This window comes from Capricornis sumatraensis, chromosome 7 (assembly GCF_032405125.1).
Source record: "Capricornis sumatraensis isolate serow.1 chromosome 7, serow.2, whole genome shotgun sequence".
NCBI lineage: Eukaryota > Metazoa > Chordata > Mammalia > Artiodactyla > Bovidae > Capricornis > Capricornis sumatraensis.
The window spans coordinates 111,081,450-111,107,796 of NC_091075.1; the positions used below are offsets into that span (position 1 = coordinate 111,081,450).

Here is a 26,347-nt window from a genome sequence, read left to right on the forward strand (position 1 = left end):
TTATTGGGGATGTGTATAAAGTACTAGAGACGGTACCTAGCTTTGGTATGAACTCAATAATTACTAAACATGTTCCAAACCAAAAAAGTAAAGTATGTAACTATCCATTTTTTTTCTCACATATTATTTAATATGTTATTTACTGAGTTTGCATTTTGTGTCAGGTATTAAACTATAAAAGTCTCTGCAGTGTCCAAAATGGGAGCCACTAGCCACAATGGCTCCTGAAATTTAAATTAATTAAATTCAAATACAACTAAAAACTCAGCCTTTCATTCACAGTGAGTACATTCAAGTGCTCAATAGTTGTGTGCCTTGTAGCTGTCCGTAGACAAAACAAACATGGGACGTTCCCACCTCTGAGCAAGTTCTATGGGCTGGCACTGTTACGGACAGCCAACAGCATGAAGCACAGAAGGGTCACTATTGCATGCCTGTTACTAGAGTGCTTCTCTAGTTCTGCGCGGCCTCCATTCAGGACGTAAAATAAGCAACTCAGGGGCACCTGGAGGCCAGGTGACAGAGGGAGCCTGGGTTTCTGTGATTTCCAAGGGCTGGGTCTTCGCTGGGAACAACCTAGCTTCTAGATCAAGTCCGGAAAAGACCCTGGAGGAGTCAGGCTGGTCTGGAAACACACGAGACTCAAGATTTGTAAACGACTACTACTCTCAAGAATTTTCTATGCTACTGGCCCACTATTTGGATGTGGAAATAATAAGATTTTCAGAGACATTTGAAACAGGAGCATGTATATTCTAGATACCCAGTTCATCTTCTGAAGAGAGGTACTGCTTCTTTCTTTTTCTTTTAGGTACGTGCCTTTCTTCCTCTTCAACCTGGAATTAAGAGTGACTATATTAAAGGGAGTAGAACCTGGATCCAATTCTACTTAAATGGGAGCACACTGTATTAGTTTCCAGTCCTTGAGACAAATTTTTTGAAAAATCTAGAATGATACTTCTGTCATCTAGATTCAGACTAGAGTCATTCATAAGGTTGAGTCTTTTTAAAGATTTGAATATAAACCCATAAAAAATATCCAAATCTATTTTTCACTTCATAATGTATTTCAACAATTCTAAAATATGTTAAAAATATCCTCATTTTACCACTTCTGAAGTCAATCTATGTTTTATAATTGATGGCACATCATAAATTAATTGGCAGCATTTTTCTGCTCTCTTGGTAGCTCATTAAAAAGCTGATGAAAGGAAGTATATAAGAAAACAGCATCAGTTCAGTTCAGTTCAGTCGCTCAGTCGTGTTCAACTCTTTGCGACCCCATGAATAGCAGCACGCCAGGCCTCCCTGTCTATCACCAACTCCCGGAGTTCCCTCAAACTCATGTCCACTGAGTCGGTGACGCCATCCAGCCATCTCATCCTCTGTCGTCCCCTTCTCCTCCTGCCCCCAATCCCTCCCAGCATCAGAGTCTTTTCCAATGACTCAACTCTTCGCATCAGGTGGCCAAAGTACTGGAATTTCACCTTTAGCATCAGTCCTTCCAATGAAGACCCAGGACTGATCTCCTTCAGAATGGACTGGTTGGATCTCCTTGAAGTCCAAAGGACTCTCAAGAGTCTTCTCCAACACCACAGTTCAAAAGCATCAATTCTTCGGCGCTCAGCTGTCTTCACAGTCCAACTCTCACATCCATACGTGACCACTGGAAAAACCATAGCCTTGACTAGAAGGACCTTTGTTGGCAAAGTAATGTCTCTGCTTTTTAATATGCTCTATAGGTTGGTCATAACTTTCCTTCCGAGGAGTAAGCATCTTTTAATTTCATGGCTGCAATCACCATCTGCAGTGATTTTGGAGCCCCCCCAAAATAAAGTCTGACATTGTTTCCACTGTTCCCCCATCTATTTCCCATAAAGTGATGGGACCAGATTGCCATGATCTTAGTTTTCGGCATGTTGAGCTTCAAGCCAACTTTTTCACTCTCCACTTTCACTTTCGTCAAGAGGCTTTTTAGTTCCTCTTCACTTTCTGCCATAACGGTGGTGTCATCTGCATATCTGAGGTTACTGATATGTCTCCCGGCAATCTTGATTCTAGCTTGTGCTTCTTCCAGCCCAGTGTTTCTCATGATATACTCTGCATATAAGTTAAATAAACAGGGTGACAATATACAGCCTTGATGTACTCCTTTTCCTATTTGGAACCAGTCTGTTGTTCCATGTCCAGTTCTAACTGTTGCTTCCTGACCTGCATATAGGTTTCTCAAGAGGCAGGTCAGGTGGCCTGGTATTCCCATCTCTTGAAGAATTTTCCACAGTTTATTGTGATCCACACAGTCAATGGCTTTTGCATAGTCAATAAAGCAGAAATAGATGTTTTTCTGGAACTCTCTTGCTTTTCTGATGATCCAGCAGATGTTGGCAATTTGATCTCTGGTTCCTCTGCCTTTTCTAAGACCAGCTTGAACATCTAGAAGTTCATGGTTCATGCATTGCAGAAACCTGGCTTAGAGAATTTTGAGCATTACTTTACTAGCGTGTGAGATGAGTGCAATTATGCGGTAGTCTGAGCATTCTTTGGCATTGCCTTTCTTTGGAATTGGAATGAAAACTGACCTTTTTCAGTCCTGTGGCCACTGCTTAGTTTTTCAAATTTGCTGGCATATTGAGTGCAGCACTTTCACAGCATCATCTTTCAGGATTTGAAATAGTTCAACTGGAATCCCATCACCTCCACTGGCTTTGTTCGTAGTGATGCTTTCTAAGGCCCACTTGACTTCACATTCCAGGATGTCTGGCTCTAGATGAGTGATCACACCATTGTGATTATCTGGGTCTTGAAGATCCTTTTAATACAGTTCTTCTGTGTATTCCTGCCACCTCTTCTTAATATCTTCTGCTTCTGTTAGGTCCATGCCATTTCTGTCGTTTATCGAGCCCATCTTTGCAAGAAATGTTCCCTTGGTATCTCTAATTTTCTTGAAGAGATCTCTAGTCTTTCACATTCTGTTGTTTTCCTCTATTTCTTTGCACGGATTGCTGAGGGAGGCTTTCTTAACTCTTCTTGCTATTCTTTGGAACTCTGCATTCAGATGCTTATATCTTTCCTTTTCTCCTTTGCTTTTTGCTTCTCTTCTTTTCACAGCTATTCGTAAGGCCTCCTCAGACAGCCATTTTGCTTTTTTGCATTTATTTTCCTTGGGGATGGTCTTGATCCCTGTCTCCCATACAATGTCACAAACCTTCGTCCTAGTTCATCAGGCACTCTATCTATCAGATCTAGGCCCTTAAATCTATTTCTTACTTCCACTGCATCATCATAAGGGATTTGAGTTAGGTCATACCTGAATGGTCTAGTGGTTTTCCCTACTTTCTTCAATTTAAGTCTGAATTTGGCAATAAGGAGTTCATGATCTGAGCCACAGTCAGCCCCCAGTCTTTTTTTTTTTTTCATTTAATTTTTTATTTTATTTTTTTATTTACAATACTGTATTGGTTTTGCCACACATTGACATGAACTGACTGTATAGAGCTTCTCCATATTTGGTTGCAAAGAATATATTCAATATGATTTCAGCATTGACCATCTGGTGATGTCCACGTGTAGAGTCTTCTCTTGTGTTGTTAGAAGAGGGTGTTTGCTATGACCAGTGCGTTCTCTTGGCAAAACTCTATTAGCTTTTGCCCTGCTTCATTCTGTACTCCAAGGCCAAATATGCCTGTTACGCCAGGTGTTTCTTGACTTCCCACTTTTGCATTCCAGTCTCCTATAAAGAAAAGGACATCTTTTTGGGGTGTTAGTTCTAAAAGGTCTTGTAGGTCTTCATAGAATCGTTCAACTTCAGCTTCTTCAGTGTTACTGGTTGGGGCACAGGCTTGGATTACTGTCATATTGAATGGTTTGCCTGGAAACGAACAGAGATCATTCTGTCCGTTTTTGAACTTGCATCCAAGTACTGCATTTCAGACTCTTCTGTTGACCATGATGGCTACTCCATTTCTTCTAAGGGATTCCTGCCCACAGTAGTAGATACAATGATCGTCTGAGTTAAATTCACCCATTCCAGTGCATTTTAGTTCGCTGATTCCTAGAATGTCGACGTTCACTCTTGCCAACTCCTGTTTGACCACTTCCAATTTGCCTTGATTCATGGACCTGACATTCCAGGTTCCTATGCAATACTGCTCTTTACAGCACTGGACCTTGCTTCTATCACCAGTCACATCCACAACTGGGTATTGTTTTTGCTTTGGCTCCATCCCTTCATTCTTTCTGGAGTTATTTCTCCACTGATCTCCAGTGGTATATTGAGCACCTACTGACCTGGGAAGTTCCTCTTTCAGTATCCTATCATTTTGCCTTTTCATACTGTTCATGGGATCCTCAAGGCAAGAATACTGAAGTGGTTTGCCATTCTCTTCTCCAGTGGACCACACTCTGTCAGACTTCTCCCCCATGACCCATCCATCTTGGGTGGCCCCACATGGCATGGCTTAGTTTCATTGAGTTAGACAAGGCTGTGGTCTGTGTGATCAGATTGACTAGTTTTCTGTGATTATGGTTTCAGTGTGTCTGCCCTCTGATGCCCTCTTGCAACACCTACCGTCTTACTTGGGTTAGAAAACAATATGGACATGTCCAAATAATCCTGCTACCTGCTAAACTACCTATTCTTACAAAAGCATAAACAAGTAACACAGACATAGAGAACTCTTAATACCTATCAATACATTTAATTTCTCATCTATTTAGAGAGCTAAAAGCCCTTAGCACAGGAGAAAGCACTATTCATAAAACATGAAGTGCTTGAGTTTCCTATGAAAACCCACCTCTTTAGGATTTGCTTCGACACTATGACATCTTATGGTTTCTGTGTTGTCTTTTCCACCATTGGATATCTCTGAGTAAGAAATACAAAAGAAAAAAGAAAAAACAAACCCCCTTAAGTATTCACTCCAATACTTACTTTAGGCACATGTGTGGAATGGGAAAGGAAAAGAGGAAGGGACTTGACAAGCGATTGTGATGTGATCCTTATACAACTACGTCAGGTTAAGTTCCATGACTTTCATTTCTAGAATGAGTGAGCAGGGTTCAAGGGGGGGGACAGCCTCACTGGCATTTACACGGCAGACCTCAAGGCCACTCCCCCCTGGCTCCTGAGCAGCAGAGCATGAGCAAGTGTCCAAGGAACACAGCACACCATGCATACAGCTCTTTTTGGAACTCATGGACAAGTCACACTTGCACACTAAATGTCCATTAACAGAAGAAGCAATACAAATAAAAAATAACTGTACAGGGGATTAAGACCCCTTTCCCCATTCTTGGAACAGGGAGCGAACAAAATCAGTAGGAATAAATACAAGTCTGTATTTTGTTCTGAGAACAGAATTGTTCCTCTGGAGCTGGCAGTCTCTACAGGTCGTGTGGAGTAATGCCTAACTCCTGGGCAACGAGCACATAAATGTGCCGGCCCTAGTCTGCTATCACACTGAGGCTTCTAGTCGGAAGGCAACACAGTCAACTACACAGCACAGAACCTCTCCTATGAGACAAACCACAGGGGACTATGCATTCTGCACTCACACTGGACAAACGCACTGTGAGGCTCCTGGCAAACTCTAGTTGTTATTTAAGGCCAGGGACCATTTATAAGCTTCATGACCTTGAACGAGCCGCTGGCCCACTCTCTATGTCTGTGACCTCAACTACAGATGTGATGCTGTTGTGAACACACACTTTACTGGATTATATGAGTTACGTGATAAAATTTTCCAAGTAATTATAATTAGCACAGGGCCTGCCACATAAAAGGCATTCAACAAATGATAATTACAACTAATATTAAAATTATACTATGAAATTCATTAACTTACCTTCTTTGCTATAAAATTTCCCATGAATTTCAGTTGTTTCTGAGCCTGCATTTTCGACCTAAACACACAATAGAAAAGGCTATTTATGGATATTCTCACAAAAATCTTGAATATCTAGAAAATAATCTGGCCATTTGTAAGAACACTTAAAGGGACTGGTAAGCATGTTCTTTTAAATTTCACCCAGTTCAAGAGTAGAGGACACTTTCTTTTTGAAGAAGTTTCATTTTAACAAATTAGCATCCTACTGGGTTTATTCTCCTTGTTGTTAAAGCAGTTATGGTAAGAGTAAGAAACAAAGAGAGAAAGAACTTTGGAAATTCTCTTCCCATCCAATGATCCTTTGTGATTTTCCTTTTAAAAAATGTTGAGGGATTTTGTCAATCTGTTATAAGGTTTCCCTCAGGCAAACCTTGCCAATTTTACATTTTTTTTTTGAGGGAAAGCCTCTGAATATTCCTCATGCATGGTCAGTCACTTCAGTCGTGTTCGACTCTTTGCGACCCCATAGACTGTACCCGTCAGGCTCCTCTGTCCCTGGGATTCTCCAGGCAAGGACATTAGAATGGGTTGCCATTCCCTTCTCCAGGGATCTTCCCCATCCAGGGACTGAACCCGAGTTTCTCATGTCTCCTGTATTGGCAGGTGAGTTCTTTACCACACTAGTGCCCCTAAGAAGCCCCCAGAATATCCTACAACATTGTAAGCCCCAGCTACAAAATTTCCTATTTGGAAAGGAGAGACATGCTCAGATAGGAAAAAGGCAGCTGCTGGGGGCTTCAGGGAAACAAGGCAGAATGCAGCACACGGCGGGGCAGGCCTGGAGACACGGCCACATTTCGAATCCTTTGAGCTCTTGGTTCTTGAACAGAACCAAGTGGGGCTCTTCTCTCCCTTTCACTCAGCAGACTGGGTGTGAGGGTCTAGATACAGCCTGGGATGTCTCAACAGGGGGAGGTAAGCCCCCTGACACCACAGGTGTTTGGTGGGAAGCAGGGCTCTTCTGAGTCTCCTAGTGACACGGGAAAGAATGTGACTATCTGTGATTCACAAGCATTTTACAAAATGTGCTCTTCTCTACGCATTAAGACAGACCAAAAAAAAAAAAAAATTCCTTCAAGGACAAAAGGGATTATGAGAACCACAGCTAGAAAAAAAATACGTATTCGTGGCAATTACAGTTTAGTGGATTCACAAACACTTCCTGAACATATACAGTGAAGTTCGTAAAGTCAGTTTGGTCTATAGCACTGGGATAATTTAAAACACCACAGTCCAATTTGCAGTCCTATTATAGTAATAAAAAATAGAAAGCTCCCAATTCTTCAAAGAATTTCATTAAGATTACCAGGGGAGCTCCCGAATCTGAGGGATCTGGACCTTTTCCTATTTCCTTGGTTCTGTCTCATGATATTGGCCTAAAGAGCTACTAAAACACAGGCTGCCGAATTCAGAGTAACTCCTTTGTTTCTGAGAAAAGCAACTAAATTTCCTGACATCAGTGGATAAAGTTGAACATGAAATTAAAGATGTGACTAGGTTGAACTTCAATGGAGAGCACACTACCAATGGCCTCATCTCCTAAAGAAACGCGTGGCCAGCCCCTCCCCTAAACGTAATCACTTTCAAAACCTCAAACCAAAATAATCCCAAGTGATAACAACAAAATCCAAACAATTACAGTGACTTACATTTGGTGATTCAATCGCCAGCGAAGGCTCCCTCTGCAGTTCAACTGTTCAAAGACAAAAATGAGAAATAAGGAAACTGGAAACTGGTTCTGAACTACAGAGAAACAAATTGAGAGCTTTTTAGTTAAGTGAGACTATGTCACTAAGTGGCCTAGCTGCCTTTGTGAATTATAAATTTTGGACCAATTATTTTCTATCATACCATCTATGTTCTGTCACACGACCAGAAAAACAACAAAAGTAACGTTCCCTGCATTTTTAGAGTAATGGCAGCGATCCATTGGATCACTTCAGTGATTTAACCATGTCGGCGATCTGAGGCTTGGAAGGAAGGTGAGGAAGGCCTGTGCTGTAACTGTTAGGTGACAGGGTAACACTGGTTCATTTAAAAATAATCCCATCAAATGAAAAGTTAGAGCCTATCCCCTCAAACAGCAAAGGTCTATTTATATTCTTTGGAAGCCTGAAGTACAAGGCCTACTGTTTCTACTCAACAATGACAGAACACACATTTTTCTTTTAAACAACTTCCTTTTACGTAAGTAGATCTCTTATTGAACTGTACCTAAACACAGTCTGAAATACAACTCTGGGAACAAAGAACTTCAGAATCCAAAAATGTTACCTTCTTGACAATTAACAAATGGGATATTAATTATGTGTACTATAATACATACACAGGAATTTTAACTATACCATCTATCCAAGTTTTGGGAAGATTAGTCATCGTTAGGGTTTTAACATGTCAGGACGAGTGGCTTACCAGGTCTTGGGGTGGTCTTCCAGGAACCCCTGGTATTTCTGCTTATAAGGTTCCTGTGGTCACATACTTTGAAGGTTGCCCTTTCAGATGGTTTGCCTTGGAAGGTCCCCACCCTGACAGCCCCAGATAGCCCTGGTTGAGGATTTATACACACCACTCCTCACACACTGCCTTTCTCTTTGTCTGGTCCACCAAATACACACCTACTTGTTCTTCAATATTTGTCTCCAAATTAGGGGGAATAGCAAGTGCTTGAAATGAAAATTTAAACGTGTGTGTTCTTTGACCTCTCAGTTCACTTTTTCAAAAAAAAATTGGAGAAGTACATGATTATAGACATATGGGAGCTCACTGCAGCGTTATTTGTAACAGTAAACACTACAAACACCGGAGGGAACTTCAGAGACCCAACAGCAGGGGGGCCGTGTGTTGCAGACCACTATTGAAACAAAGGAAGTCGGTCTGCATACACTGACAATGAAGGACGCCCACAACATACAGCTGAGTTTAAAAAGAATTCTGAAAATGTAACTCGGGCACCTAAACTGAATCACAAGTCTCAGGGCTTCGGCCACGAATGACAGCACAACGTATCTTCCTAGAGGCCAAGAATGGGAAAGCAATGACTTCTGCTGGGGATTAAGAGAGAAGGTAAGAAATTGGGCCTCTGAAAGAGGTCTCTGCTCCTGGATCATGCTTTGCCTGAACTTTTCAGTGTTTTGAATGCTACAGATGTTTGTGTCCCCTTCACAATGAATATACTGCCACCCATCCCATCTATTAAAAATGCAGTCCCCAATGTGATGGCGCTGTAGTGAGGGTCTCTGGCAGGTGGTCAGATTCAGATGAGGTCACGTGTAAAGTGGTCCTGAGACCGACGTGTTTGAGAGCTGCTGTCCTAACCCTGTCTGAGGCTGAGACCTTTCCCTTCACACCTTTAGTGGACACTGAAGACTGGTGCAGAGAGAGACTGAGAAGAGGCTCTGCAAGCGGGGAGGAGCTTCAGTGACGCAGCAACGGCCAGATCCCAGGGGTCAAGAGCCTGAGGTTAAAAGAAGTGGGCACACAGGCGCAGACTAGCCTTCTGGAAATGAGCTTGTGATGGCACCTGGAGGGACAGGGAGGGCCATAGAGACATCCTTGTGGGCGAGAGCATGGGTCTGCTCCAAAGTAGCTCGTTTGGCCACAATTATTTGGAGACGTCAGATTTAAACAACAACCTTATGTGATTTTGACTGATGTTAATGCTTTATGAAGAAAAAGTGTAAGTTAAAAATGAAATAGCAAAGAGTTTTCTCTAATCTATGTTAAAAAATGATAGGTAAATCCATATAGCCTGTCAATGTTTTATTACATATTAGCTATAAATTTTAAGTGGTAATAAAAGATAAACCCACACATAAGGAAAAAAAAATGTGAACAACTGCTAAAGGAGTTTACCTGTTCCACTCAGCTTTCTCCCACCTGGACTTCCTGGTGGTGCTGGCATCTCATGATTTTTCTCTTCCTCTGATGGCACAAATACCTAAAAAGTCCAAGGCACCATAACAAGGTAAATGAGGTTTTTGAAATAAGCAGGTAAGTTTAATTCACCTGAAGGGAATTAAACAAAACACTCAGCATCCTGTCAACCTTTAGGAACAAAAAGGTAAAACTAATCTCGTATTTCATCCATCAGTGGCTCTCCTACTGCACTAAAGTAAAATACTGAGTACAACACACAAGCCCTTCCTGACCTGGTCCCATTTCTTCAAGAGGCTTGAGGTCTCAGCGCAGGTCATCCCTGAAACACTGCAGTGCCCAGGACTCATGACTGGCTCTTCCCTTTCTGTGTCCTCGGGTACACTTCGATCTGTTTGCAGAAGTCCACTCCAAAGCCTCCTGCAAGCCATCCCCTTCCACCCACTGACCCTGCTGTGAGTCGAGGCTCCTCTGCACTGCATTCACAGCCCCCATGTTTACCACTATCTTGTCCCGTGGACTCGGAGGCACCAGGAGATCAGGCTGGAAGGGGGCATGGAGACTAAACTGTTTAAAGCACACAGGCTGTGACAGAAGAACCAGAAAACCTCCTCCCAAACTAGATTTTATTCTAAATGCAATGAGAAGTCATTGGAAATTTCAAGCAGAGCAATGACATGACCTAATTTATGTTTTTCAAGCTAACTCTCAGGGCTGGGTGAAGATTGGAGGAAGGGCTGGAGAGGAAGCAGAATGGGGACACTACCTACCAGGGTAGAGGCTTAGACTAGGTGGCAGTCATAGAAACAGAAATAGGTGGATTCAAGTCACATTTTGGGAATGGAAACTATGAGAACCAGCAATAGATGAAACGTGGGGTGACTGAGGCTGACGCTTGGCTTTCTGGTTTGAGTGGATGGAATTGAGGACGGTGCTATCAGCTGAGACTACTGAGGTTCTGAGCTCTTCCCTCACACGAAGTGTCAGTAACAGAACTGAAATAGCTTCGGTACAGTGAGAGCCGGGGCTGCATTCTGCTTGTGTACATGTATCTGTACATGGTGAAAAGGTACGTACACCATTGGCAGTTCAGCATAACTGAATGATCAGCCATACCTCAGGTTTCAAGTTGGTTTTCAGTCTCAGTCTTCCCACAGCATTTGATGGAGACTCTTTGCTGCCTAAAGAAATGCAAACCATTCAATCAGTTTAAGAATTTGCTTGCAAACTGCATCTTGAATAAAAAGGTAACAGAATGTCGTCTAGTTGTTATCTGGAGATGCTACGCCCTCCTCCGTCCTGTTTTAGTTTGCTGTCAGTAGAAAACAATAAAGGGGAATATATCCGAAAACTCTCAGATAAAAGGCAAGGGGTCATTCACTCATTTCGGGGGGATGGGATGTGTATAAAATGTTTCTGGCTGTTATGCTGGCTGGCCACAAAGAATGCTATGCTATCATTTGCGAAGACGTCTTATGTCCAAGTATTTTTCTATAGATATCTACATCAAGCTTGTCCCTAAAAGAAAACATCCAAGGCCACTGAGATACTTTCTTAATAAAGATGGTGATTTGTGAACAGGTTCACTTTACTTGCTTGTGCTGACACAGCAGAGTTGAACACAAAGTTAAAAACTGTGAAACAGATTAAAAGGAAACAGAATTTTCCCTGGTAGACTCAAACCTATCCCTTTCTTTCCTTCTCTCCTCTGTCCTGAGACTTGTTCCTCTCACCTGCCCACACAGACGCCTCTCAAGAAAACCCTTCCTTTCTCCAGGAGGCTGTGGGCTTATTCCTTGCTAAAAGTCCTTCTATTTCTGCTCCTTCAGAGGGAAGGAGAGGCAGGAGGCAGAAGGAATAACAGACTGTAGCAATGGCTGAGTCATAGAAACTTCCAGAGCATTCAACTCACCCTAAATTAAAGTCAACAGAAAATTTTTAAGTCATTTATTTCAACCCTTGGAACATCTCTTAGTGTCTCCTAAGTCCCCATAAGAAACAGGACTAAATCTACTGGCCTCAGCCTCCAGAGTAGCACTTAGGTGATACTTCAGCTTAAAAGTGCAGCTTGCTCCCATTTACACAGAGTGGAGAGGAAGACAGCATCCTTGCTCGCTTGCTGTCTAGCCCACGTACCCTCTTCGAGTTCTCATAGCATCCTGTTAAGCCTGTCCTAAGCACCTGTCACAGTGCCGTGTCACAGCCTAAACACAATACGTAGCTGGATTCACAACCATCTTCCCATCATCTCTGAATCCACAGCGGTACCTGGTATAATGTGTCTGAAGTGGGTGGATGAGTGGTAATCAATGACTGAGCTCCAAGCTTACACCTTTGAAAAGTACCAACAAGTTTCCAACAAGACTGGCACTCTCTGGAATCTAGCAGGAGGGAACACGATTCTTTTCTTCTTCAAATACTAAACCAGAAACTAGCCTATTTACATGAACAATAAATGCTGCTAAATAAAACATAAGGTGCTTCCTCGATGAGAAGCAGCCAGCTAGACTGAACTGACACATACCTGGAATCTGTAATAAGTCACACGAGGGCTGGAACGGGGCTTGTTTTGAGCTATTGTCCCCTTCGCACACAACAGAAAGCTGAGGCTCAGATGTGATTTTTTTTTTTTCCTAAGAGGCATCCGAGTACAGTGCAAGTTATTTAAACTCTTTGAACTTTCATTTGTAAAATGAGGGTGATTAAAAAAAATGCTCATCTCATACACTGCTGTAAGGTGCCTTCATTTTGATTGCTAAGAAGCCTGAAGGCCAAAGATGTTTAGTAACTTGCAACAGTCCTGCGGACAACACTTGTCCAGCCGATGAGACAGCTGGCAGCCTCCTAACTGCCCACGTTACACATGAGAAGTGGGTCTAAGACTAACCCTTTAAACATGATTTTAGAGAAGCCTGGCTCTCAAGTTGGATGACAGTGATTTTGCTATATTCTAGAATCAAAACCTCCCTGGTGGCTCAGACGGTAAAGTGTCTGCCTACAGTGCGGGAGACCAGGGTTCAATCTCTGGGTCAGGAAGATCTCCTGGAGATGGAAATGGCACCCCACTCCAGTGTTCTTGTCTGGAAAATACCACGGATGGAGGAGCCTGGTAGGCTACAGTCCATGGGGTTGCAAAGAGTAGGACACGACTGAGCAACTTTACTTTCACAACCAAAACCATCTTAAATGTCCTCTACATGCAATTATCTTTATAAAACATGAAAATTTGCACTTAAGAGTCTCACCTCGATCAAACAAATTTTCTTCAGAAGAAACAGTGACTTGAAGACCTTCTTGCTGGCAGGATTTGGTCACGCTGTTATCTTCTCCCATTTTTTCGGTGGATGCTGGGACAGTGCACTGGCCACGGCGGTCACTCCTGCTAGTCAAGTTCTGCTCCTGTTTAGGAGCTGAGGGCGCTACATTGTAGGCGGTGGGAAGGGATGCTGTGTGGGAAGGAGCCGTTTCTGACTCCTGGCCATTAATACACTCAGGGGTGGTGGTTTTCAAGTGCCCCCCAGGCCCCTGCTGGTCATCAGCTGTTTTAGCACCAGGATTGACTGCTGTCAAACAGCGCACACTGACGGAGGTGCCCTCCGGCCCCTGCTCTGGTCCCTGCGGGTCGACAGGCGAGTCCCTGCTCCCCCCTGCTGGACACCTCGCTGGCGTGCTGCCCCCTGATGTCCCTGCCTCGGGCCTTGCATCTTCTCTCTGAACTCTGTCTGCACAGTCCTTGCCAAGCCTCTCGCTCTCTGCCACAATCCCGACACTCGCAGAAAGCATACTGACCGACGCCTGGTCATGCCCTTCCCTGGTGGCCCCTGCCACCACGGAGCCCACTTCTTTTCCCCCTGTGGAGGGCCCAGAACACTGACACTTGTCCTTGGCCATTAGGCTGGACAGAGGGGCCTCAGGCTTGCTCATCTTCGTGGCTGATGGGGCATCCTTTCCTTTGGGGCTGCCTGCACTCAGACGAACCTCTTCATGCCTGTTGAGACCAGCGGGGGCCAGCAGGCATTCGGCCGTGCTGGTGGAGATGATAGCGGCATCGCTCACGTCCTCTGTGCCCGTGCCCGCGGGCAGCTCCTCCTCCTGCAGCACGGCGCCCGCCATGGCCGCCTCACAGCCTTCCGAGGTGCTGGTGGAAATCATGGCCGCATCGCTCGCCTCTTCCACCGGCGTGACCGAGGCCTGGGCGTCCCCTCGAGCGACAGCACTGGACACAGGGCCCTCGCAGTCCTCTCCCGAGCTTGTGGAGATGATGGCGCTGCTGTCCTTCTCTTCCAGGACGGGTTGCTCAAGCTCCCTTTCCCTAGCCACACCACACACAGAGGCTTCGCAATCTTCCGCGATGCTGGTGGAAATGAGCGCACATTCGTCCTTCTCCTCCTTGCTGGTTGAAGCGAGGGGGCTCTCGGCTTGCGCGGGCGCACTGGGCGTGGGCCCCTCGAAGTCGTCGGCGCTCACCGGGGCCAGCCCTTCGGCTCTGCCTTCCATGGCTGCCACCGGCTGCGGACTCTGGGCACCATGGAGGGCTGTTGCGCTGGAAATGGGCACTTCGAACTCCTCCCTGATGCTCGTGGAAATCATGGCACACTCGTCTTTCTCCTCGTTTCTCGCAGCCGTGAGTTGGCTCCCGTCACCTGATGCTGCGCTGGGCATGGGGGCCTCGAACTCCTCCATGTTCACTCTGGGGCCTTCCGCGCTCTCTTCAGGTCTAGAGGCGCTTGAATGACCCGCCCTCATGTCTACCACGGTGTTGAGCTGTGGGGTGAGATCATCTGTTGTGCTGGTGGAGATCACCAAGCCCTTCCCTTCAGCTGAACCCCCAGCCACACCAGCCTGGTTGGCGACACTGTTAATGGCCGCGGCAGCCACAAGGCCGTCACAGTCTTCGTTTTCCACGGAGGTGATGACACCCTCATCTTTTTCGCTCGGTGACGTGTGAGGAGGCTCATGTTCTGGGACAGCAGCAGACACGAGGGCCTCATAACTGTCCCCCACCAGGCCAGTGGAGGGCGTGGTGTCGTCGGCTTTTTCCTTTCTGCTGAGCTCACCGTCCCTGTGGTCTGAAGCTGCGCTGGTCATGGGCCCCTGGCGACCCTCGGGAGCGGGAGCCGCCATGCCCTCCCCTGCAGCCCCACTGCTCACGCTGCTCTCCACGACCCCTTTGGCGCTGGAGCAGATCTCCGCGTCTTTAGCGTCCTTCTCGGCGCCGCTCACGCTGTCTACGGTACTCTCGTACGCATGCAGAACGGTGCCGCCTACCTCGGCGTCCACACGCCCCGCCGCAGGGCCGAGCTGAGCGTCTCCTCCTGCACTCTCGCAGACCGACACCCCTTCGCTCTCCTCCTCCATCCCTGTGCACGTGGACGCGTGCCCAACCTCGTTCCCCCGGCCCGTGCTGGTCACCACGCCCTCCCCTTCATCCTCGTCCTCCTTGGCGCCCGTGCTGGTCACCACGCCCTCATCGTCGCAGGGGCCGGGGGCCACCACCGGCGCATCAGTGGGGTCTTTGGCTACCGTGCTGTCCATGGCACTCTCTTCGTTTTCTTCGGATTCGGAACTCAGGGCAAAGCCTTCACCGCTCTCCTCCGAACCTGTGCAGCTCGCCAGGCCCTCCCCGTCCTCCTCGGTTATGCCGGTACTGGTGACAGCACTTTCACCCTCCGGGCCGTCCATCACAGAACCGCTTTCCTCCTGGGCGGCGCTGGCTGCCGTGGGTGTGGGGGTATCTATGGGGCCCCCGGGGACCCCTGTCACCCTGCGCTCCTCCTGAGGCCCCACGCCAGCCGCGGAGCACAGGACGTTACTGTCTCTTCTGGCCCCTGCCCCTGTGCACGTCACCGTCCCCTCGCTTTCCTTCTTGGGACCTGCTCTCAGCGGGCTTCTCCGGAATCCATCCAACTCTTCGTTGCTTAGGGACCCCTCCCTGATGTCCATCCCCGCACTTGTTACTGCTCCGTCGCTCTCAACCTCACTGATAAACCTGATCGTTCCTTCCACGAGGTCCGAGTCTCCACCTGAAGACCCATCGCATTTGCCCTCGGAACCTGCGCTGGTCACAGCGTCGTCCTTCTCCTCGGTCGCTGCGCTCCTGGCGTCAGCCTCGGTGGTCCCCGCGGGGGCCGTTGCGGGTTCGGCTGCTCTTTCTTCAGGCTCGGCTATGGCGCATTCCCCACTTTCTCCTTTGGTGCTTGTGAGGAATGTTTCGCTTTCTGCAAATCCTTCTGTGACGACACCCCCACCTTCCTCGGCTGCGGCAAAGACGGTGCCTTCTCTGGCTTCCGCCCCGACGTGAAGAGGGTGGTTTTCGGAGCAGGTGCCCGTCGTGAGGCCTTCGTCCGCCTCGATGCTTGTGCAAGGCACGGCCACCCCACCCTCCACCGTCTCTGCAGATGTGGTTGTGGCAGTCCCGGCCCTCACCGGGTTTAGGGGAACACTGCTGTCCTTCCCCTCAGTGGTGCTGGCGATGGAAGCCTTTTCTCCTCTACTAGGGCTGGCTGTCGGCATCTCAGCTTCCCCGCTCCTCTGATGTAGAACAGAGGGCACGGCACTGCTCTCAGCACTGGTGTCCACCTCACTGGGTCCATGCCTTCTGTCAGCATCAGCTGGTGTGCTTTCGACTTCACCTGGGCCTCTGCTCCACTTAAGTCCAACAGTATCTGTTTCTGTACTCATGCCTACCACCTGATCAACAGCAACACCAGCCTTGTGGCCATTTTCTACAGAAGCCCTAAGGGTCTGCTTCGAACTTGAGTTACTCCTTTTCCCATCCACATCCATCGAGCCACCTTCCTTGTCAACATTTTCATTGTCCACTGTCCTGTCCGCTGCCTCACTGCCAACAGGCGTGTGTGCCTCCCCTGATCTGCGGCGCAGCGCGAAGCCCTGTGCCGCTTCTGGAGGGCGCCTTCTGCTCTCCAAGCTGGCTTCTGCTGGCGTGCCCACTGTGGAAACGGCATCGCCTTTTCTGCTGCCACCTGCCCTAGGAACTTCTGGTTCCTCAAGAGTCCAGCTTTGCTTAGGGCTTTCAGAGTGGTGGACGAGCGAGGTGCTGGCGGTGGCACCTTCTGACCCACTTCCTCTGTCAGCTAAAGGAGGCACCTCTGAACCATGAGACTGTTTCTGAGGCCCAGCAGTCATGGAGCCTAAGGACGGGGCGGGATCTACCTTTGCGGAATGTTTAAGAGCGGGGTCTCCTGCAGCAAGGCGTTCTTCGGTGGGCCTGGTGATGGTTTTCAAATTCTTCTGTGCCACGTCACTTTCTGATGGGGCATGGGGTAACAAACAGTGACTCGTTTCGGAGTCTACATTCATTTCGTGAGTTTCTTGTTGAGCGGACTCCTTCTCCCCGGAGTTAGGTTTGGACACAGAGCTTTGGAGATGCATTTTCTTGGTCAGGGTGTTTCTATGGTCGGCGTGCTTTTCGGAATTACCAACAGCTCCTGTTCCACGCCCTGATTTACAGGCCGGAGATGCTGTTTTTGACTCTCCCATGGGAGTCTGTAACTCCTCCTTTAGGACTGCAGTGGCAGTTTTTTGTTTCGTAACATTTTCTGAGTCAAGTTCTTGCTGAGAGCTACTGCTGCCGTCTTGGGTTTTGCGGACTTCCGCTGCATTTTCCACGGCTGGCTCGAGATCAATTTCCATTGGCTCTTGTTCGGGCATCAGGGCAGGATCACAACTTTTTTTGGGTCTCTGAAGGGAGGAACTACTGGGAGCACCTGAAGGGTTTGCTGCTGGTTTTTCTTCTCCTTTAGCTATTTCTTGGGATACGCTGCCCCTTCGATTTTCACACAACCTTCTAGTTAACTTCTTTTCTACGACTGAACTACTTCCTCTGGGCTTCTCCTGACTGCCGTCGACTTCTTTTCCATCCTTGTCCTCTGTTTTGTTGTCTTCCTTCTTTTTCACGTCCTTACTACTGTGCTTTAAGCTCCTGCTTTTGTGCCCGTCTGACAACTTTCTCTCGAGTCTGGTGGAGCTTGACTCTTTCTCACCCTTGGACCTCTCCTTTGCTAGCGGCAACTTTGCTCTGTGACTAGACTCTCTCTGCACACTATGTGCTGAAGGGGCCACACACTCTGACGTGGGTTCCACACCGCTTTCCTCAGAAGGTCTGTCTTCAACTCTGGACTTCCGCTGTCTCTCTGGCTCACCTTCTTCAGTGTTCTTCTCCTTCTCTGGTTTTGGAGTGGTCGCCAGTTTTGTGGTATTTTCTTGTGATTCTATCTCAGATGCTTTCAACTGTTTGCCTTGGCTTCTGGACTTAGACTTCAACCCAAGTTTCTCTTCCAACAAGCTCTTGGTTCTTCGCCTCTCCTTGTGAACCGCCTCTTCTGGTTTTGAATTACTATCTGCGTTAGTCAAGTCATTATCACATTTATCCTCGGAGTAACTTTCGCTTCTTCTCTGTACTGTGCTTCCATGTTGCCTGGAGCTCAAAGAGTCCTTCTGAATTTTAGAATCACTTGATCTTCTTGATTTGTGCTCTGCCTTGGTTTTGTCGGCTGACCCGTGTCTCTCTTTCTTATTTTCTTTACGAACATTCTCGTCACTTTTTATAATATACTCAGAAACTGGTTTGCCATCTTTACCCAAAACTGACAATTTCCTTTCATTCCGGTGTTTACTTCTTCGCTCAGCTTTGTCGTCTGATGAGAGTTTTGGCTGCTGACTCGCCTTCTGCGTATTCTCATCTTTCGAGCCCTTCTCGGGAGAGTGAAGCTCGGGCTCATCCCCTGCCTTATGCGCACTGTCACCTCTGTACTTATGTTTTGTAGACGGTTTGTCTTCTGGCAGAGTTTTCTCTTTCTCAGGCTTTTCCTTGGAGGATTTCGCCTCTTTCTTAGGCAGGCTTTTTAAATGTGGTGTTTCAGAATCATCTTTCTTTAGATGCTTTTCGTTTTTAAGCGTGTTCTTCTGTTTCTGGGCTTCTTCTGTGCCACTTTCTGAGCGTTCCACTGGCCTTTTTCCATCTCTCGTGTCAGTCTCTTCCTGCACCACTTCCACCACAACAGGGGTAGAAGTCCGTCTTTTGTGTTCCCTTTCTATTTTGGATTCGTTTTTGTTGTCATCAGCTGGATGCAAAGACTCTGAAAGTCTCCGAGCAGGTTTACTTGGTTCACTCTTTGCATGAACATGCTTCAGATCCTTTGAAGAAGATGCTTTTTCCTTTTCACAATGCTGTAAGAAAATAAAAGTTAAAATATGAGACCTACTAAGATTAGTTTTTATATTCAATTCTAAAATTTGGGTGCATTTAGTATGCTGAACGTTGTAACACGCTTGCTGTTGTTGTTTAAGTTCCTAAGCCATGCGACTCTTTGTGACCCCACTGACTGTAGCCTGCCAGGCTCCCCTGTCCATGGGATTTCTCAGGCAAGAATACTGGAGTGGTGTGCCATTTCCTTCTCCAGGCAATCTTCCTGACCCAGGGATCGAACCTGCATCTCCTGCATTGGCAGGTGAATTCTTTACCACATGCTACACCTTACTTGTTTCACTTCTGCCAGCAGCTCGTAGGTATTATTAACTTATTTCTATGCATCAGGAACCTGAAACTCAGGATGGTTCAATAATATGACACCTAGCAACAAGTTCAGATAATTTCATTCCGGGTCTAATACTCTTCCCACTATATAGCAGCATCTTTATAGAGAGTAGTTCTTTCTCCTGAGATGTGTCCAGGCACTTGGAGGCATTCTCAGACTTTAAATTGCTAAAGCCCAATAATTGCCAGTGGTCACTAATAAATAGAAGCTGAAAGAATAACATTAGTTCTTTTTAGTCCAAAGGCTTAATACCCAATGAAGGCAATTAAAAATTTTACAATGAAATAAAGTTTTCTTACATTTTAATTTAAAAATGCAAATTATCTATCTTCATGAATTTAGGTTACCTGTAAGACAGTTTATTTAGGAAGCTTCAAATGTACATAGAAACTCATGGTAACTAAAGTAATCATATCATATACATCAGATGTACATGTTCATACCCAAGGGAAGATACCAATAGACCAAAGCAGCCAAACCTTCCTCCTGATCCACAGTCTGGCACTGACTGGACTAATGTTAATGACCAATGACACTTATTATAATAAGGACTCATGAACTAGCTATAATTATTCTTATTCAAACAATCGGCTGAATTGTGTCTCTGGGTCAGGTTATCACTGCACCTTTTTTATACTTTAACATGAAGATTAATACACTATTACTATAGGGACTGGGACATAGTAAGATCTTAAAAAAATACTTTGAAATTAAATTCCACAAATTAAGAACTAACAGGGATGCCATCAACCTAATTTTACAATAAGTTCTAACCAATTAATGTGAATACAATCTTACGAGATCATTTTCCACAGGAATTTCTCATTAAATATTAATAATATGACATTAGGATATCAGAATATACTAAATGACTCTAATATCTACATAAAGACATCAAGAATATTTACTGGCTATGAATAAATAATTACTAAATAATTACTGCTTCCTTTAGAAGTGTTAAGATATTCAATAGTTCAGCTATAGAATTATAAATATGAAAGCATATAGAAAGATTAAAACCCAGTGAAAACAGAAGTTTATCACAAGTAAAAAGGAGAAGAAATGTACTTACTGAACATTTTGAGGGTATTTTTATCTACCTACTTTTACTATTTAAAATGATCACATCTTAGAAAACAGTCTAAGTGCTCAACTATAAGGAAATGCTTAAATTACAGTATATTCATTCAATGTAAGCTATATAATCATCAGAATATATTAATTAGGAAGTTACAGTATGAACTGAGTATGGGGGGATGTTAAAAACACTATGCAAGATTACATTTGCTCTACGAAATTATGAACATATGTAGGTGAGAAATGGAAAACAATGATAATTTGTTAGTGGAGGGATTTTAGCTTTTTCCTTCTTTTCTTTTTCATTATTATTCCTGGCTATTTTATTATCGTCAATTTAAGAAACAAGAGGTGGGGGAGTTGGGGGAAAAGAAAGGAGAAGAAAAGTAACTATTATCCAGATAAAAGATCACAAGAATCAACTTGCCAAAATGAAGAATTTAGACCATAATAGGATGGCAGTGCTGGAATGTTGAATGTAAAAGACTTCATTCAAGGTAGAAAAAAAAAAAATCAGACTGCATTTGTTTACTACAAATAACTGAATGGCTTAACAGAAGAGCATTTGAAGTGGGGTTTTACTAATTAAGACATACCTCACTTGTTTTGAGTGTTTCTCTGGAATCTTCTTCAGATTGCTGTTTCTTTTTCGAATTCTCATCAATGTTCCTAGGTGGGGCAAAATGTGAAATAAGAACTTTGGACCAAAAAATGTGATTTAAATTTCTCAGGAAGATTTTAAAAAAAGCTTAGCTTTTCTTTACTACAAAACACTTAGTTTGTACTTAGAGACTTGTGCACTTCAAATTAAATCCTATTCTTGGTTGACAGTGAACAGCTAAACCCCAAATGTGAAGTGGACCACTCTTGGTCCTACAGGAAAGTATTCTTCAAACAAAAATTTGTGATTTTTCGCTTGAAGATGAATATGACATGGGCTACAATTTCATTTTGAAAGTCTTATCTTCTGAATAAACAGAGTAGTTCTATTTATTCAGATCGAAAAGGCTAAAGTCTGTAAGAAAAATGAGAGCCACCTCCTCTCACTGAGTTCTGCAGATTATTGGCTCAGCTAAAATCACTGATTTAGTTACCTTCAAGTCTAAGATAAACTTACAGAACTGCATATTGTTGGTAGCCCAATAATGCTATAGCCCACGCCTACACAGCCACCCTGAGTCTCTTCAGCTGTGTAATTCTTACAGAATTAACCGTGATCATGAGGTGCTAAAAACAATGTCTGGCTTGGAACGCTGGTTTACGGGGAGAAGCCTGATATACTAGTGAAGTGTGTGGAAAGACTAGAGAATGGAGGCAGTGCCGTCAGCAAGAGGTAACTGAATGTCCAGAAGGGGAATGGCTCCCGCGTGCTTCCAGAGGGTCTACACACTCTCTGAGACTCTACGGACAACTCTGTGCTTATGCACGTGCATTTCTCTGGGCAGAGTCCAGTGGTTCCATCAGATTATCAAATAAAGTCTGCCCCTACCCCCACAAAAGAAAAAGATTAGTACACGCTGTTTTGAAATACAGCTATTAGTACAATGAATTATGATACTGAAAAGAAAACCCTATTCCATGTTATTTCATAAACATGGAATAATATATACATTCAAGGTCTGACTCTTTCCTGTCATTTTCAATGCCTCTCCTCTGGAAGCTTGTCGAGAGAATATTATAATGTGAATGTGGCCAAATGATACGTACCTGGAATCCTTTTTCCTTTTCTTGCTTAAGGCTACCTTTTTCTCTAAAACTTTCCGTTCTTTAAGGACTTCTTTAATTCGGGGGGCTTTGGGTTCCAAACCTTTTGTTGATGATTCTTCTAAGTCTACATTACCTTTGCCTGGGGAAGAAGCAATCAACAAACTATGTTTCAGAACACAGTTTTATAAACAGTGTAATCTTTATTCTTCATTAAGATTTTCTAATCACTGTAAAAATAAAAAATAGCTTCAATATCTCTAAGTTGTATTGGAATAAAAACATTTTATGTAGATGGAGAAGTCTTATATTTTTTATTTCAAGTGCTCATACATGTACATGTGTGTATTTTACATCAAACAAGATGAGTGTCCAGAGGAAGTTCAATTTTGTCCAATGAAATATTCCAGATAAATGTTTGACATTTTAGTTAATGTAAGTATAGATGAATTCCATTAATATCACTGCAAGGCTTGAGGACTCACAGGTTAACAATAAATTTTCCAGTGATAACTCATTCCATAATCACTGGAAAATAAACTGCTATTATGTGAGTTATGTAATCTGGTATGTGACAGAATGTTTAACTTATATATAGAAATATAATAAACAAGTGACTAAAGACATCAGATTAAAAAGGAAATCTTAAACATCTTAAAATATATAGTTTTAAAAATCTAAGATACAATTTTTATCACTTTATTTTATAATCATATCTCATAAGCTGTCTTGATATCTAGAAGTCAATGGGGTAAGTACATAGTTTAAAATATTAAAAGTTAAGATCTCTTATACCTTGAGTCTTAGCTTTTGAATACTTTGTCTTTTCTGCTTTCTGTTTTCGTTTCTCTTCAAGTTTTTCTCTATTAATTTGCCTTCTTAAAAGTCTCTCTTCTTTTTCTTTAGCCTAAAACCACAAAATATTCATAATTATGCTGACAGATTCTCAAGTAAGAGCAAAAACACCCTGAAATAAAATATGCTTGCCCTTCAGATGTTCTTACAAATTAATGGGCTCTGTAAAAGTGCATACATACCACTATAAACACATCTATGTGTGCACATGTGTTTCAAAAGAGACAGAAAGTGACATTTCTCCCTTACTAACTTTCAGAATGCCATCAATTTAAAGGTATCATTTGGGGAAATGGTGGTTTAATAAACTGTTATTCCAATTAAAAGGCTACCTATAAAAATATCTATGAACATCAAGTGTAGAGGTAGGTCTTTATAATTATCTGATTTTCTCAAAGAAAGCTGAAATGCAGATTCAAGTGACAGGATGGTCCTACAATAAATGTTACTTGCTGGCTATACTCTCAGGACCCAGGGTTTGGGTGTGGGACTTCCTGTATTTGTATTTTAAACCAGGGAGGATCCAGTCATTGTGTTACTCTACCATCTCTTTCCTGCCCGGAACTCAAAGCCTCAAAGTATCAAACACCCTAAGCATGAGCCTAACTCCTGATCAACTAACCTCTTAAGAGAGAAGCCACCATTAACATTTTGGTGCGCTTCCTTCAGATCATTTTTAATGGAGTAGTATTTCCTTATTCTTTGTTTCACAACTTTTCATATTTTAATGTTTCTGAAATTGTAAGCCAACTTATTAAAACTGATGTATACATACAATGAGGTAGCAGTTTCTCTAAAAAGCTGTTAATAATTCAGTGGTACATCTTAGAAGTACTATCAAATGAAGGAAATATGTGGATGACTGTGCTTCCCTCTTAATAATATGTTAACGGCTGATGCCATCTCTCTTTATGGCTGGATCCATACTCGGGTCAAACATTTCCATACTATGAAACACCAAGGGTGTTACCAGTTTTTCACCAATCATGATGATAGGAACAGCTCCATCATGTTTTTATCTATTCTGCCTAAATGACAAGGTTCCTGAAGGTGGGACCTATAAGTCACCATTTCGAATGCTCACCAATAGCCTGTGAACAGACTAGTCAAGTATGCCAACCTGATTTAATAGGTTAACATAACAAGAGCTCAAATCTGACTTACGATAGACTGCCGCCGTTGTTCCACAGTAAGTTCGTCATCAGAATCACTATAATACTTTGAGTAAAGATATGGTTTGTGAACATAAGCATGCCGCACATTTTTTGCTTTTCCTTCACTGGGATCATTGGTTTGAGTTTTTGTTTTGTTTTGCTTGTTCTTCTCTTCATCTGGAAGAAAGTCAGTAGAAAGAAGAGCTTTGCTGTCAATCAGCAATTAACATCAACATCAAGTGGCAAAAGCTATATCAAAGTAGTTTAAGGGTATTTGTAGGTCCAACAGGAGAAATATCAGTATGTGAAAATTCAGAAAATTTTAAAGGCTATAATTCATATCTTTATTTACTTAAATTTTCTTTTGTTTGCTTCTTTGGCCGTGCCACATGGCATGCAGAATTTCTCAGGGCAGGGATCAAACTCATGCCCCCTGAACAGGAAGCGCAGAGTCTTAAACAATGGACCACCAAGACGTCCTCCTGATTCACATACTGTTTCTTTCTTTCAGCGTCTCACATATCAAAAAGAAAAATTAGACCTTAAGAGTTATTTATGTTTCCTGGACAAATAGTTAATCCTCATTTGTATGTCAACAGACTTGGCATGAATACTTTACCAGTATTAAGCTGAACAAATTCCCTTCAAGCCACACTTTAAACTTGAGATTTTAATGACCATTTATGATCTTTCACTTATGGAAGAGGCAAGAACCAATAATTGGACCTACAGCAAGTATATACTAAAACCCCTCTACCCTGGGAAGGAAGAAAAGTTCCCCATGACACAGCAAGAAGCAATGAATTGGTACTGAGTATTGCTTAGTACTCTTATAAAAGCAGTCTTCTTACTTTTGGATCCCATACACAGAAAATCTAGCCCTGTCCAGGAAAAACCTTGAAAAGACCCAATAAAGCATCTAGAAGTAAGATTTCCGTTTGGTCAGAGAAAGTGGAATGTTCACAGGATAAGAGCATTCGTCTTCCATCAGTACTCAGAAATGACCTCATGAGGATAATTAGGAAGAGTCAGAAGTGCTACCCTTGCATTTTGGAGGCTGCTAATTCAGTTTTTTAAATATACTAAGAAAATGATGAAAAATGGGAGCAACTGAAAAATATTAATACATTTACAGCACTGAAACTTCCTACTTTTTTCTTGCCTATGGTTTTCTCTACAGATATCCTAATTCAAGTATGTGTTAAGTCGCTTCAGTTGTGTCTGACTCTGTGCAACCCCATGGACTATAGCCCACCAGGCTCCTCTGTCCATGGGATTCTCCAGGCAAGAATACTGGAGTGGGTTACTATGCCCTCTTCCAGGGGACCTTCCTGATCCAAGGACTGAACCCATGTCTCTTATGTCTCCTGCATTGGCAGGTGGGTTCAATCCAAGAGTCAGTGGCAAATTTACCAGATGCTATCTGCAGGCAATTGCAAATAATATTCAACATTTTTTACTTTTCAAAAAATCATAAGCAAATATTTAATCACATGTTAAAGAGCAACGTAAGGTATTAGTTAGAAGCCCAGATGTGGGTTTCAAATGGGGCTGTGCTCACTAGCTTCATGACTCCTGGTGACTATGTCATTCCTGGTGACAGACTATACAGCCTATTGCCTCTTCCCTTGGCTGATTTTAATGTGTCCCTTAGCTGTAAGAAACCATAAAGTGAGGGCAGTCTTGGGGACTGTGTCCCTCCAAACACTACCAAATATGGCATGTTCAAACATGATCTCATCCAACTCTTGTGACAATCCTAGGGAGTGGAGGTAAGAGATGGAGAACCTAAGCCTGTTGAGGTTTAGTAACTTACCAAGCTCACTCAGATAGACAATCTTGGAGCTGGGACTCAGAAACAAATCTTCCAACTAAAAGTCCCAAGCTCCTGCCATGGCGCCACACTGTCTTTCACGACACAGCCATCTGAACATACAAATACTGCTCAACAGGAAGCTTCACAGAGGCTTTACTAAGTAAAATGCTTTACCATCTGATGTAATCTCTCCTTCTTCCATGCTCTCAGACATCACAGCCTCCTCCTCAGTGTCTTCTTCAAAAGATGAAAGGTCACTGGTGTGGACGGAGCTAACTGTGATGTCTGTAAGTCCATCCACATCAGAATCTATCAAAGAGAAATCTACAAGAAAATGAAACATAGAAAACAAATCGTCTTGTGGTAAGAACAAAAACAGCACCCGATTCCTAAATTACATTAACATTTTTCTGCTTTAACTGCTCA

The 26,347-nt window shown here is 43.8% G+C and overlaps 1 protein-coding gene across 1 annotated transcript in view; it reads right to left on the bottom strand.

The window, feature by feature from the left end:
* The window catches only part of BOD1L1 (biorientation of chromosomes in cell division 1 like 1), a 55,439-nt gene that overhangs the window by 15,704 nt on the left and 13,388 nt on the right, over positions 1–26,347 (bottom strand). The window contains exons 5-16 of the mRNA XM_068974794.1: positions 26,096–26,245; positions 24,116–24,282; positions 22,892–23,003; positions 22,100–22,238; positions 20,989–21,061; positions 13,004–18,947; positions 10,875–10,939; positions 9,738–9,822; positions 7,535–7,578; positions 5,844–5,901; positions 4,794–4,864; positions 764–836 (exon numbers count right to left, since the gene is read on the bottom strand). Coding sequence (XP_068830895.1) covers positions 764–836; positions 4,794–4,864; positions 5,844–5,901; positions 7,535–7,578; positions 9,738–9,822; positions 10,875–10,939; positions 13,004–18,947; positions 20,989–21,061; positions 22,100–22,238; positions 22,892–23,003; positions 24,116–24,282; positions 26,096–26,245 — 6,981 coding nt within the window. The remainder of the gene's footprint in view (positions 1–763; positions 837–4,793; positions 4,865–5,843; positions 5,902–7,534; positions 7,579–9,737; positions 9,823–10,874; positions 10,940–13,003; positions 18,948–20,988; positions 21,062–22,099; positions 22,239–22,891; positions 23,004–24,115; positions 24,283–26,095; positions 26,246–26,347) is intronic.